General features: G+C 40.3%; 3 protein-coding genes across 4 annotated transcripts; 2 read left to right on the forward strand and 1 right to left on the reverse strand.

Moving 5' to 3' along the window:
* The first annotated feature begins 1,078 nt into the window (after nucleotides 1-1,078).
* On the forward strand, nucleotides 1,079-7,708 carry LOC128878339 (uncharacterized). Its single transcript, XM_054126462.1, is given in 11 exon segments — nucleotides 1,079-1,238; nucleotides 2,411-2,693; nucleotides 2,844-2,944; nucleotides 3,099-3,334; nucleotides 3,460-3,727; nucleotides 4,407-4,886; nucleotides 5,067-5,234; nucleotides 5,306-5,492; nucleotides 5,619-5,752; nucleotides 5,849-6,040; nucleotides 6,042-7,708. Coding segments are annotated over 10 exon segments (2,112 nt in total). The 5' UTR covers nucleotides 1,079-1,238; nucleotides 2,411-2,416; the 3' UTR covers nucleotides 6,111-7,708.
* LOC128878340 (uncharacterized) lies at nucleotides 7,041-8,296 on the reverse strand. Its single transcript, XM_054126464.1, has 2 exons — nucleotides 7,753-8,296; nucleotides 7,041-7,676 (listed from the first exon to the last, which is right to left on the reverse strand). Exons 1-2 carry the CDS (start codon nucleotides 7,841-7,843, stop codon nucleotides 7,555-7,557), a joined length of 213 nt encoding a protein of 70 aa, XP_053982439.1. The 5' UTR covers nucleotides 7,844-8,296; the 3' UTR covers nucleotides 7,041-7,554.
* Nucleotides 8,297-8,689: 393 nt separating this feature from the next.
* LOC128878885 (uncharacterized) lies at nucleotides 8,690-14,956 on the forward strand. 2 transcript variants are annotated; one of them, XM_054127511.1, is made up of 5 exons: nucleotides 8,690-9,015; nucleotides 9,285-13,068; nucleotides 13,146-13,359; nucleotides 13,449-13,642; nucleotides 14,315-14,956. In XM_054127511.1, the coding sequence occupies exons 2-4, from the start codon at nucleotides 9,310-9,312 to the stop codon at nucleotides 13,640-13,642; spliced, it is 4,167 nt and encodes a 1,388-aa protein (XP_053983486.1). In that variant the 5' UTR covers nucleotides 8,690-9,015; nucleotides 9,285-9,309; the 3' UTR covers nucleotides 14,315-14,956. The 2 variants fall into 2 exon arrangements, with proteins under 2 accessions (XP_053983486.1, XP_053983485.1); XM_054127510.1 differs by having other exon boundaries at nucleotides 13,449-14,956.
* Nucleotides 14,957-15,040: the final 84 nt, after the last annotated feature.

A 15,040-nucleotide genomic window follows, 5' to 3' on the forward strand; every position in this document is an offset into this window, starting at 1 on the left:
CGTTAGGAAGAGTGGGGTCTAATAAATGATTCCTCAGGTTGTAATTCTTTTATTAACTACATTGGATTGCAACACCATCTTCTTTGTCACGAGATTAATTTTCGTACTTGATTCCAATAAAAATGAAACGTACGTTCACAGATTATGCGCATTAGCTTCACTCCACTTATCGGAAAATCGTCTCAAGTTCCACTCATCGAAGAGCAGAACCTCTTGTTAAAGCTCGATCTGGTCGACAAGAAGCGACGTGGTAAACACTCGGAGACACCCTCGGTTCGGTATAAAACTGGCTACCCATTTTCCGTCTGCTGAACACCACTTGACGTCGGATCAAAGCGAAAGAAACAAAGGGTACCCCTTATCTAGCGACTCATCCTTCGAATATTGTTCCAGCATACATTGTTCGCGATGTTTTTTCTTTTAACTTGTTGTTAGGTTCTCGTCTTATACGCGTCTAACACTTTCGTCAAGAATTTCTGTAACATACTTTTCTGAATATGGATACTAGGCTAGGATACTAGGATGACTCGACAAAGATTAATCCAAGATCAATCGGTAAAGGAAGTCGTACGTAACGGGATATGAAATCAATATTTTTCCAGAAAATAAAACATCCGGAGAATTAGTTGATTAATTTACTGTTTGATGCACAAAGTTGCATTTGCCAGACAATGATCTTTTTGTTACTCGCTAACATGCGATTAATCACTGTACCAAAATCAGCCCTTTTCGAGATGACTGCTGTTCGGTTATTTTTATTTACAAAAATGACGAAAGTAAAATCGTCGGTGGGTCTTGGAGTGCGTTTGGAAGACGACTGGACACGTGGTGTGCGATGTTCGCAGGTGGCATAACAAGGGGTTAAACATCGGCGAATCCTGTTCGTATAAAGATGGTCGAGCTCCTGGCCATTTAATAAATAATCGGCCGTTCCGTCGCGGAAACTCGACTCGCGCCTCCATAATTTTCCGGTCGGTGTGTTTTCTTAGGCACACCCCGCGCGTTTACTTGTTGCTGCCGTCCGAATCCGTCGTCAGATCCATGCACCGCATGCGTGTTTCTATCGATCCCTTCGGGCTCTATATAAAAGCCCGAGTCGTCGGTAGTCATGGAAGACAGACCAAAATTCCACGTACTCGAGGACTGAGGAGTCGTATACGCGGTTAGCTGCAACCGAGAGGAAACAATCACGCAGAACCACATCGTTCAGTGTCACGCGAATGTGTAATTAAAGCCAAGTAAGTACGACAAACCCACCCCGAGTTCCTTTGAGTTTTCCGCGATTCCTCATCCGTCCCCAAATCTCCATCACCTTCGTTTGTCGCGACAATGTTACTTCTTTCGAACGAAAATGCTTCGCGTCGTCGCTGTAACAGCCTTTTTTTCGGCGAACCGATCGAAAGTAATCGCGGTTCTGAAACGCATAACAGAGTTATCGGTGGCTCGAGTATGTCAAGTTTGCCATACGTCCTCACCATCTGTTAGCGTCGTCCATCAAGTACACCGGTCCGTGACCGTCGCGAGTTCGCGTAAAAGGTGAACGATCTTGATCAAACATGAACGAGAATCGTTTGTTCGATCGAACAAAAGGTTGCTCGAGTGAACTGTTCCGCTTCCGACGTCCCAAGTCAAGATGGCGTTCAGTAGTCGCGATATTATTAATTATTGGCATATATATACACACACACACACACATACACACGCGCGCGGGGAGTAACAGGTACACGAAAGATCAAATAAGCGGTAAAAGATCTTTATGGAATTTTTATTTGACAAGTGTAGCATCCGGAAGATGAACTTGTAAAGCTACTAGCTGCACCTTACGGTTTTTATGGAAATAAAATGTAGCCCGTGTTATATTGTCGTATAAAAAGACAATAGGTTCGGTTGTACTTTGCTTCTGGAGAACTCGAGGGTTCTTTCGAAGCGTACCAGGTGTCGAACAGTTTCCTTGCAGGATAAACTCGTTCGATACAAGGCAACGATTCGCGTGTTGCGTCACTCGTTACATTTCACTACTACGTCTTCATCCGTGCGAGGGACTTCGTTGCCCTTTTAGCAGAATCGATATCTGACTGAAGGGGGATTACTCGGAACTACTAACATACATTCCACCCTTCGCTGAAGGCGTGGAGCATTCGACAGGGCTACCGATTTCCAACCCCGTGATCGCCACGTGTTTTTTCTCATATCTTTTTAATACGGCAAACTTATTTAATCATTTCCGTTCGAACAGATTCCAAGACATCTTTATTGCCAATATAATCTATTGGACTCGTTCTCAAATTCAGGTAGTTGTTTTTTAACAGTATAAGGGTCTCTATAATGGTCTGCGTTAAAATTTTTGTTAAAATCCTCCATTAAATAAATGATTGAAGCGTTAATAAAGAGGAACATTTTCCTTTCGAAGATAAAAATGCTGCGGCAAGAATGGCTCTTGATCTTGTTGATCGTGGGGACAGCCACGTCTATGGCGCCCGTGGCCCGTCAATCGATGGAGGAGTCGTTGAAAGGTGCTCTAGACGCCATCACCAGGAAGCAACGATCGCTGGACCCGAATTCGCAAGAATATTACAATGATCTTCGGTCGTACAAGTACCACGGCGGCGAGGGAGATAGAAAATTCGACAGGGATCGACAGGGCGACAGAGAGATCGACGTGGAGGACGAAGAGATCGAGTTCTTGCCAAATGGTAAGGTTCCTGCGCCCGCGCTGGAACGACTTGAAACGCTGTTATCGTTTTGGCCATTTAGTTCACGTTCGAACGTTCACGCTCGACGCAAACAACCGATAGAGTAGACAGCGAGCCGCGTAGAACGTACAGAAAAAGTATTTCTTTCAGAAGCTGGACAGCTCGAAACGGTGGGGAACGGTTTCCAGGATTTGAATAACAAGCTACTAGAAAGAGCGTTGACAGATTACTTGGAAAGTGTTCCGGAACAGGTAACGAGCGTCGTTCGATAACAGTTGGCGAAAAAAAAGAATCTATAACGGAGCCTATGTACTTGGCCGATAACTTCGTCCATGGTGTAGAGTCTTGGAGAGTCTTGTTTAAGGCCTCTCCTTCTTCTAGGTTTAACGTTTGACGATCTTTCAGGAAGAGCCAGTTTCGTCGTTTCGAGAACGCGAGAGGAGCTCCAGCCGCAAGAGGGGTAGCAGTTCGGAGCGTCAAAACATCGATCAGAAAGAGTTAGCGAAACTGTTTGTGGAAAAATTGCAGGACCGATCTCCCTATGGTCTCGGGGACATGGACGACGAAATGTACACGGACGCGCGTCAGATGCTTTACGATCGCTACAGGGCCGATAGGGACAACAACAACAAGCTCTACGAGTCAGTGGATCGATCGTTTTTCTTTCTGATTTTAATAACAAATCGATACGTATATCTACACATACACTCGTAATACTCGAGAAACGTTTGCTGCGACGAAACTAACGAAACGTGTCCTATGGTAGAAGCGTGGGTCCGATGTCCTGGGGTGAATTACTGAACAAGGAATCTCTGGTTCGCGGCCAAGGCAGAGAACCCGACGAGAACGAATACGCCGATCGAGAACAAGACCCGAATCTGCTGTACCTCTCTCTAGCTGGACGGAGAAACGTGAACGGGAGGTATCCGATAGGACACGATCTCAGAACCTATCAGAACATGGCTAAACATTATCCCGTTGCTAAGAGGAGCGCAAAGTCGATGCCCCCTAACAAACAAGTCACGGACCCCAAGGTAGTCTCGTGAAGCTTTACGATGCCGTAGATGCCACCATGAAATGTCGTTTTCAAAGGCATCTGTTTGTTTGGAAATTCGATCAACCTGAACCTTATTCAGAACATTCCAACGTATGCGCAAACGTATACGCTATCTAATCTTACACCTTGAACGAGTCTATAAAATATCAAATTGGTAACGCAAAACGTTGATTAATTTCACGAATAATCGTATATTATTTATATAATTATTACATATTAATCGTTATTCTGCTGTTGCTTGTGACTTTTAAAAAAGTTACCAAGTACCTACAACGTTATCTTGTATAGCCGCTAGAGTAAAACAATGTTACACGTTCTACATTTTGTTGGAGAGCTTAATAATTTATATAATCGAAATAGCTATAATCCTCAGCCATTGGAACACCACCTGTCCCATCCTGTTCCCATTTTCAAGCCGAAATCATGCCCATCTCTGCTACGAACGATGCTAATGATTTCTGGACATCGAGTAAAGTCTTTGAAAATATCCAAAGTAACTCGGAAATTGAGTCGATCGAGTCACCTAGATATCAACGATATAATAAAGCAAGGAGTGTATCGGAAAGTTCAAGCTACAGAAAAGACGACGTTTCATGTGGGACAAACACGTGTAATAATGGCTAAATAGAATTTTTGCGCAAAACGTTTATTCGAAGGTCGCGCAAGATCTGGGCGCGTTGTTCGGCACGCAATCCACCGACGGTCACAATCATACTCATGGTCACGACCACGACCATGATCACGAGCACGACCATGACCACAGTCGCGATATCGATCACAAGCACGAGCACGAGCACGAGCACGAGCACGAGCACGAGCACGAGAGTACCTCAGAGGCGCCCAAGGTGACCCCGCCGGCCAAAGGACAGGAAGAGAACGCAACGAAGCTTGGCAAATCGAAATCCATCGAGGTGAGAAAGAAGAGCGTCGATTTGTCTCAATATGTCGGCATCGACCGAAGGAAAAAGAAGAGCGTCGATTGGTCCCAATATCTTGGCATCGACCGAAGGAGAAAGAAGAGCGACGATTGGTCCCAATATGTCGGCATCGACCGAAGGAGAGAGAGGACGTCCTTCATGGCTAATCCAGGAAGTCAAAATCAGGACGCCGAATGGATGTTGCAACGATATTACGAGGTAACGAAAAGAAAAGTAAATGATTGAAATTACAGTAAACTCACGATTCGAGCCGAATTTATACCGGTATTAGATTTGTCTTCTTAAATGGATCAGGAAAGGAGACGAGTGTCCTTGCATCGGGATAGAATGTAAACGCCGGAGGATCGAGTTAATGGCAAGCATGCGTAATTCTTTCAGAACATGGGTGAGGATCTGAGGGGGGACGATAGGGAGTACGACAAAGAGAACGCAGAGAGGAAGGAGAAGTTGAAGCAAGTGGTTGCCAGACTGAAGAACATCAAGGACCTAATCGTCGAGGAAGATCCGAAGAACCCAGACTCGGAAGTTAATGGCAATTTGCAAAAGGTGTGCTTCGAATACTAAACATCGCCGTTCGTATTTGATAATTATTATAATATCGTTGAATTAAACGACAGGCGAAAGACAAAGTGCTGGCGCGCATGGCCGCCCAGTACTCCCTCGAGAAAATGAGGAAAGCATTAAACGACATGAGAGGAAGCTTTGCGGCCAGCGCTCAGAGCAATCAAACTTCGAGCTTCCGGGAAAATAGCCCGGTTAAACACAGCGATAAACACGACGTCAATGGAATAATCGAAAACGAAGGTATCGTATAACAAAGTTAGAAAACTAAATACCACGATAAATCTTTGATTACGTAGCTTCCAATAGTCCGTAAACGAAATCGAATCGTAAAAATATCGTAATAACGTTATACGATTTATCGCAAAGGCATCGACGAGAACAGAGCTTGTCCAGAAGTGGAAGCGATCGAGAAACGATGTATAATCGCGGACGGCCTGGCTGAAGACGAATCGCAGATACTCTACCTCCCCTGTGTCATGCTCCAGGTCTGCAAAGCCTGTGTAAGCAACTTCCTATTCGGTTATACTTGTAGCTCAAGCGTATCCATCTCTCGAAGGTTCATCGATCTCGTGTATTAATTTTTCAACAAATTCTAGCTACAGGATGACCTTGGATGCCTGTACAATTACGGATTGGAAACGAGCAAGATCTGCGACGCGCGAGAGATGCAAGAGGGTAAAAGAGTGAAAGAGGCTTGCGTGGTCGCGGCCCTGGTTTTGTCTCAGTTACAGCCTCCAGCTGCAGTCGCGTTGCAATGTCGCTTTAACAGCGAGTCCTGTCTGAGGCGTCTACCATTACCGTTACCACCGTCGTTATCTTCGCTGTCGCAATAGCGAGCGACGATTAAATGGTGGTTAAAGCATGGTCAGTTTTCAACGATTAGACCGATATAAGAGAAAGGGTCGAAGGGCAGAGTGGCGAAGCGAGACCAGTTCGCGTCGCATCGGGCATTCCCTCTTGGGAATCACACGAATCTCCGACTAATGTCAACCTCGAATCGGGCTTCTTCATTCGCATAGGCAACTTTCGATGTTTCGTTCGCTTCCCACGTTACCAGAGCAGAGCAAATTTTTCCTTCATCTTCGACGGCGCGATGTAAAATTATTCGCTCGAGATTGATCAACCAGAAGTAACGAAAGGATCGTAGAACGCTCGAAGACGCTGAATGTTAAAAAATAAGAGACGAAAGAATTGTCTCATTTGCGAGGTACGCGGCTCGTCTGGACGATTCGAGTGCCGTTTTTATTGCTTTTCTTTCGTTTGTTTACTTTCTTTTGCGAAGAAACGTAACGACGAGGGACAATAACGATCGACTGAAATTTTTATTATCATTCGTACGAGGAAATGTCGTATTTCGTTTCCGCGAAGAACGCTAAATCGATACTGTAATAGTAGTCGTTAACCAAATTGCAATAACTGTTTTATCTATCGACGATATAAAGAAGTGTTCCGAAGTAGATAGCAGAACCCGCGAAGAGATGATATTTCTCGAAAGAATAAATAAAAAGTGCGGAATAAAGTTTGTCCATACCTTTATTTTCAAGAAAATTCATTTTGGAAATGCGCGAAATTACCTCGTAAGTTTCCTTCGGGTTTGATAGTAAAACATACAAACTTACTCACGCTTCTCCTATACAAACGTTTACAAACATGGTTAACAAAATTTTTCTCGTTGTACCATCTATTTTGGGACACCTTATATAAACGATAATATCAAAGGAAGGATAATTAAAGTTCGGATGAGCACCCTCGCAAATAAATTAAATCACATTATATATATATATATAAATGTATCGATAGTTAACGAATATGGACGCGATAACATAAATTATTAAAGGTGATTTCCAGCAACATCCTCGTGCTTGCAGAACAAAGAATTACATTTTTACGATATATTCGTTTCAATTATCGTTACATAAAAATACTTACGAACGGTGCTGTATTATTTAACGCGATAAGGACATTTATTTTCGTTTTTGTATCGCGGACGGACGTGTATTAAATTGCAAAAGAGATGTGACGATACTAACTGTATTATATATTTCCATTTGGTCGGATAAGAAAGTGTATATCTATTATTGTCTATCCTTATGTTACGAAACTGTGGATACAATCTATGTGTCAGACCTATATTCGAATATAATATAAATATATTTCAACATAAGTGTATTTTGCTTCATTTATCGATGATTACGCGCCAAGTTACAATTTCCACTGAAATAAAAATGTACAATAAATACGAAAAGGATCATCCGATTAAATTGAATCGTTCGAAATTCGGCGCCGTGATCGTTGCATCGATTTATTTTGGTTTATCGTTCGAATCGGTATTTGTATCCACCAGTTGGTTCAAGTCTTGGAAAATTTCGAGGACTTCCGGAGTATATAATTTCAGGAATTCCAATTGTAATCTAGCGCATTCGACTTACAAATAAATGCAGCGTTAAATACTCGTACTTCCTCGTCTATCGTAGAATGAAATCAATAGTTACGAATATACCTCTCCATTTTGAAACCAGTTCCAAATTCTTTTTCAATAAACAGTTCAGGCCATTCATGTGAAAAATAATATCTTTTTCGTTATCCGACATTATTTACGTACAGTATGTATTACTTTTATAGAAAATAGAAGCTGTGTCTACTTTAATTTTGCCACCAGAGGGCCATGGACAGTAACAGTAACAGAATTCTACAAGTAAGATTGTAGAATTTTATGTAGAAGTAAACGATCCCGCCGCATCGGGGCGCCTCTTGCTAGGGACGCTTCGACAACAAAAAACTATATAGTAGAAGAATATGTCAATTATTTGTATATTGGAAAATTAGTTCTCTGTATTGGTATTTGTGGTAAAAAGTAAGTTGTATTATGGATAATTTAGCTGTTATAAGTAAATAAATGTAAATGGCGGGAGACGACGTCATTGAACAATGCGACCAAAAAACGCCATTTACTCTTTAGTAACGGCATGGTAAGGTATCTTATTCGGTACACATAACTTTAAACTCAGGTTTGAATTCAGGTTTTGCTTATTTTTAATTTGTAATACGAATAACAAGCGGAAACTTAAGGCGGCATTTTCATTTGTGGAATGATAAAATCATTTTCAAAGAACCTGAAACGATGCGTTAGGGTACTAATAATTCTAACGTCGACACTGGCGATAAGTTCTAAACAAATAACAAATTCTTTCGTATAATAAAAAGAATTCCTCGATAACCCGATACATAATATATATCTAAGGCCAAGATCTGTTAAGCTTTCCATTTTATTCTCGTTATTTCGTTAATAATTGTTAGTAAGCGTGACGAGTAGCGACGTATCCGCATTGGCTCGGGCACGGTTACATTCGCAACGCGAGCCTCGATTGGTCGATCTTGGAACACGAACTCTGTCACCTCTACACCGAACCCTGCGGATCTACAATTACATAATCTATGATTACCTAAAAGTGGCGATGGCGTTTTATGGTCTGTGTTCCTTTGTGAATAAAAAGTGGCGTTTTCGAGGTATTTTCTATGGGAGACCGGTTCATTAATGTAATTGTTGTGATCGGGATTGAGAAAGAACATACAAGTGAAACGAATACGTGATACGAAGCGAAGGGGGAGAAGCGTAAAAGTAACTAGCACGAAGAAATACATGAGCTCCCGCTTTCGACGGCCGGCGAACATATTTGTGTCCGGCGGCAAATGTAATATTTCGACGAACCAGAGAAAATAATCCACTCCAGAAGACACGCCTAGCTGTATGTGATCACTTTTGGTAAGTTTTATTGCTCGTGAGCCGAAATTTTCGAGAAATTATCGCGATCACATGACGTTCCCGCCGTAACCTTCCATACTCGTAAACACCGTATCGTTATATAGGGTGTCCTTGAATTTTCGCTCCAACATTTTTGAACACCGTCGCGAAGCGTCTTACTACGTTTCGTTAATTGCGTTTAATTCGAGACGATTCAACTTAAATGTAGCAAAAGTAAATTTCAACTTTGAAAACTTGTATATTTTTTCATCTGTTATTTTTCATTTCAGCGCACCCGGTAAAAGAGTCGTAACAATGTCAGAAACAGAGAAAGTACAAAACTGTACGATGGAGAGCGAAGATACATGCCCTAAAGATTTAGAGCAAGATAATCCGATGGAACACAGCAAAACTAGTAACTATAGCGAGAGTCAAGATTTTCATCTCGTTGATTTCGATGACAATGAATCTTTGGACAAATCTGCAGACAATTTAGAAGAGACCAAGTCGGAAGAGACGTCGTGTCGTGTAATTGATAATATGGAATCGTCTTTGAATGCAACGGAGACCATGGAAATCGAAGACAAGGCTACAAGGAAGGATCAAGAAGACAAAATACAGATGCAATGTACTGAATCACAGGGGATAACAAAAAAAGAAGATCCATGCAACGATGTTGCTAGCACCCTGGAGGTAACAAAAGAGAAAGAATCGTGTAACGATATTGGTAATACGGAAAACAAGAGTAAAGAATCTGAAGAAGAGGAAGATATAATAGAATGTACACCACCCGATGTTTATTCACCTTCGAAAAAGGAAGTTCCTAGTAATACGGCAACGACGAACATGAAACGCAAAGCGGATTCGTTCGATGAACCACCACACAAGATTTTAAGAACGACGTCTATGGAAGATGTATCGATTGCGGAGAAAAAAGTTCTCGAGAAAGAAGAAAGTTGTCATTCGGTTAAATCTGATGATTCTCATCATGAACTCGTTAAAGATTGCGACGATAAAGATGTCATAATAGCGGAAACTCAAGAAGTCACGCAAGACGAAGACATAGACGATATGCTTGAAGAAACTTCGAAAGACGAGGAGAAAACTATGGATTCCGAAAAGCATTCAAACTCGCAAACGAAAGAAGATGAAATAAATAAGAATGAAAATTTTAACGATATATTGAAACTGAACGATGCTATTAGTAGTAAAGAACATAACAAGGATACTTCGGACGCTAAAGATATCGTGCAGTCTAGCGGCAACGTATCTTCGTCGGTTCAAACAAAAGAAACAGACAATACATCTCCCTCTAAAAAAGTAGTGCTAAACGAAATAATAAAATCAAATTCGAATAATTCGAGTACAGATGACATACAATTATCAGAAAACTCTGACAATTGTGTAAAAGATATCGAAAAGACGGTTGATAAGGAGAATGGCATCGAAACTACGAAACATATCGATTTTGAACAAACAAGTAACGATGCTCAAGAGGCGTCGATTCCTAAGAAAACGATAAACGAACCGCATTCGAATATGAATTCTACCAATGTGTGTAATTCAAGGATGAGCATAGAACTTATATATGACAAAACCATGATTCCCGAAAGTAAAACCAAATCCAAAGAGCTAGTACAGATCGACGAAGACGGAGAAAAGATCGTGTTAGATTCCTCTCAAGAAGATTCCGATGGTAAACCAGAGAATCCAAGTATCCTAGATAACACAAAGTCTGAGACGATATATAAAAGCTGTTACGATAGTAAAAGTAGTAGCGACTTTAGTTACAAGTCGTTGGAAACCCCCAAAGAGTCGTCGCTCGATACTGCTAAATCCAGTAATAAACTCGTAAATGGAAGCAACGAGTCCAAGAGATTTGATCTCGACAGTACGGCTAGCGTAAAATCTGATACGTTTAACGACATGCCAATTGGACTCGATAACACGGATAACAATAGCTCTACGTCTGTACATAATCTAAACAGGCAGAACAGAACGGTTGCTCCCGTGTCCAAAGACAGCGATCACGCCGAGCTGTTAAGCGTAAGCGACAACGAACCCGATGTCTTTATACTGGACGATAAAAGCAAATCTAACTTGGCTCATAGCGTTTCTATGACGAAACCGTTGTCAGTAGAAAAGGAGATTGGTATGTACGTTAGAATGAAGTGCGTATTGAATATCGACGAAGGTACAAAGGAATTTCTAAGTAAAGAAATTACAGGAGTGCAATGCGAGACTGTTGCAGAGCCAAGTTTAGTACGACAGAAAAATAACGATACCTCGGCTTCGTTAGCCGATATATCTGGAAATGACAATAAAGATACATCACCTGGCTCGGTAAACAGCAATCCACACTTGTATCAGTTAAATCCTTCGAGGCTCTCGTTCGCATCGACAATCAGCTCCACAAGTTCTATATCTAGCGCTGCATCAATGGCAGCCAAGCTTGCAATTAGAGATAGTACGCATTTCTCTTTACCACGGGGACCCGCGAAACACGCGAAAAAGCATGCTCAAGACATACATTCATCAAACGACAAGCTAGCGATCGAAGAAGCGTACGATCGTCTCAGTAAAGAGTGGCAAAATAGTCACCTTCTAACGACGACTATTTTGAATTTTGCAAACGCAGAACTCAGCGGAGTTGATACGTACAATGTTAGCAACGAGAGGATAGACGATCAATTACAAAAGATTCGTTCGTCTACGCCGGAAGTTTTGCAGGAAATGGCTCAGGTACATACCCCCAAAAGTTCGAAAAAAAGTAAATCGGTGAAAAGGTCGAGAAGCAAAAGCACAAAATCGGATAATCAATCGAACGGATTAAATAAGGTTCTTTCGAAGGTTTTAATCCCTGCAGAGAGCAATAATACGCCAAACAAGAAGAAGACCAAAATAGAGCACGTCGACAATGCTCTGAGCTCTGTAGACGTTTCGATAAAAACGCCTTTACAAGTGGTAACGGATGACTTAATCGGCAAAGAAGTCTTTGCTAAATGGTCCGACAATAATTATTACCCTGGCACCGTTATCGATAAAGTAAAAACAAAGTATAAAGTGAATTTTTACGACGGAAAAAGTAAAGTACTTATAGAAGACTTCATTATAACGATACCTAAGGTTTTAAAAGAAGGTTTCTCTGTATATGCTACAACTAAAAATGACGATTATGGTTCGTGTGGTATAATTGTTGACTCCCAAACTGTAAATAACGAAATATATTACGTAGTAGAAACGGACGAAGGGGACAAAGTTCGAGTTCAAATTAAAGACATTTTCTTGTCTTCTGATCAAGCTCAAGTATTAAAAGAGGAACTAAATTCAGAAAGTAAAAGTCTTCCATCCACGCCAAAGCATTTGGGACAAGTAACCTTAGACAATATGGTTGATGGTAAAAGGCGTTCTAGGCGAATTGCTACCCCTAGTTTTTCGACGCCCAAGTCCAGATTAACGATCACGCCTAAAACTGTAACGGAACCGTCTGTTTCCGGTGTAGCTTCTATACCTAAGGAAATAAAAGGATCCTTCGAAAGCGACGGTATTTCCACCGATTCGAACGTTTCCATAAAAGAGGAAACATCTTCTATCGGTGTGCAGCCTGAGATAATCGGAACTCCGTACGAACAAATCGTGAAAGGACCCCAGAGTCGCATTAAAAGCAAGTCAAGAAGTAAGAAAAAAGTGGAAGACGAAGAAACTATCGCGACTTTGGGTCCTATACCGAGCACAGATTCAAATCTGTTCAAAGGCATGTCCTTTATTCTGACCTGTGCATCATTGGAAACTATCGATCGATACCAAGCCGATAGCAAAGATTGTAATTCAGATCCAGAAACGGAGTACGAAGAGGAGTGGACGAAAAAGCCTTTCGTCAGGGACAGATTGAACACGCAAATAATAGCAGGCGGTGGAAAAGTTTACACGGATTTTAACGAAATTCCACAAGACGAGTATAAAAGTACAAAATTAATAACAAACGTGCCAAACACAACCGCGAAGACTTTGTTATGTCTGTCTGTTGGTATACCCGCGTATAATCATAATTGGATTATAAGGTGCTGTCAAGAGGTAAGTCAAGATTCCAATTGAATCTGTTCTATATGTTTTACGATAAAATTATGTAATTTTCTACATCTTCTTTACAGGGTAAAATCGTGAATCCTGCTGAAGACGAATTACCCGTGGGTTGGAGTTTAGATAAAAAATCATACGTTGACATGTTCCAAAGATCCGACGATAAACCATTGAAGCACGTCGTTGTAATAATTCCAGTTCTAGAGTGCGAGAAGCAGTTCACTATTCTTTGGCGTCAAATTTGTGAAAACGCAGGTGCTGTTGTCTTATTAGTGGATAAGCCAGGTACGGTATAGGAAGAATTTATAAGAAACATTTTGCAACCGACGGTATGAAATTAAATCCACTCGCTAACTAAATATTTTAACTTTCAGATGCAATGGAAAGTTTTGTAGAAGGGACGGTAGTTCTGACGAACGCATCGTGTCCATCTTGGGCAATTGGGAAAGCTAACGAACTACAGATTCCGTTGCTTTCCACAACATGGGTTATTCAATGTTTGATAGAAGGGAAACTTTGTCAACACGATTCTCACCTTCGTTATAAATATAATTATATACAAAATTAGGTACGTTTAACTATCCAGAGACTACACATCTAAGTTCAAGAGCAGGTGAGATCCTGCTTTTGTAGATTATAATGTTTTTATTAGTATTGTATTACTCCGGACACACTGGAATATTATTTCTATTATCGAATACTAAGACACGATTATTTGTTTAAACTTTTTACCCGATTACAAAGTACTAGAATTTCAAGATATTGCTTTGATATTCACCCACAATTTTGGAAATCTGTTTTCCGTTCGATGTCTGATAAGAATTAAATTTAGAATGTTTCTTCCGTCGAAATGAATGTGAAATTGATCTACGATCGAAGATATCGAAACATATTTTATATATGGTGTAAAGGTTTCTCTTTCTTGTGACTACTCGTTATACAGAACTCCAGTATGCTTATTATATATGATATTGCTTATCATAAAGTCGTAGTGTTAGGATTTTGTAACATTTTGTATAAATCGAATTCTAAATCGGAAGACACTTTTATAAAGAACGATATGTAATTTAAAAAAAAAAAAAAGCATTTCACGATTCCCGACCGTAATTTACGCAAATGATTATTACTTATTCCATTCGATTGTGTTTAGCGTATACCGAATAGCAAGCAAATGTAATACGATTAGAAAAAACTCATTTTCATAAATAGTGTAAATAATTCGTATTTTTCTTTTTCGTAGAGGCGCATACATGATAATCAAATAACGCATTTAATTGTACCGGAATTCGTACATTTTAAGAGCAACCTTCCGATCGAAATATGCTTAAAGGTATAACAATATAGCTATTGTCAGCTGCCAAAAACGATCATGTCTTCTGTTCTGCAATATTATCAAGCAAGCATTTGGTACGGAAAATCCTTTTCACTTTAGATGTTATCTTCATCGGGGCTTGCTGGCTTTGATCGAAAGTTTTGCTGTAACCTAACCAAATCGTCAAATTATCCTTAGTCGAATCTACATAGAAAATATCGAGTGAATTCTGTAAATCAAAGCTGATAGTGGGTGGTATATCCTGTAAATATTTTTTTACTTGAAATCGTAGTAACAGGTCATTAAATCTATTCGCATTACATTTTTTACGTACTGGATATATATCCCGGTTTTTAAATAAAATTTATAAAAATCATCCTTTACAAATATATACAGCGGATATATGTTCAGTAAAATGGAAAACAAATATGAAGCAAGTTGCCTATAAATACTTGAGAATTAAGATAGAATTAACGATTTTTAATTAAGAAGATACCAGAGAGTGTATCTTATAAACGTTTTCATTTTCCGCGATTAATTTACAGAATGATTTTTCTGTTAAACCAAATATTAACGAAACGACAGAAATGTACGAGACAAGTGCACATGTGCGAATGTGTGTATATAAGTAAATATATACATATACTACAAATT

This window comes from Hylaeus volcanicus, chromosome 6 (genome assembly GCF_026283585.1).
Source record: "Hylaeus volcanicus isolate JK05 chromosome 6, UHH_iyHylVolc1.0_haploid, whole genome shotgun sequence".
In the NCBI taxonomy this organism is placed as follows: Eukaryota; Metazoa; Arthropoda; class Insecta; order Hymenoptera; family Colletidae; genus Hylaeus; species Hylaeus volcanicus.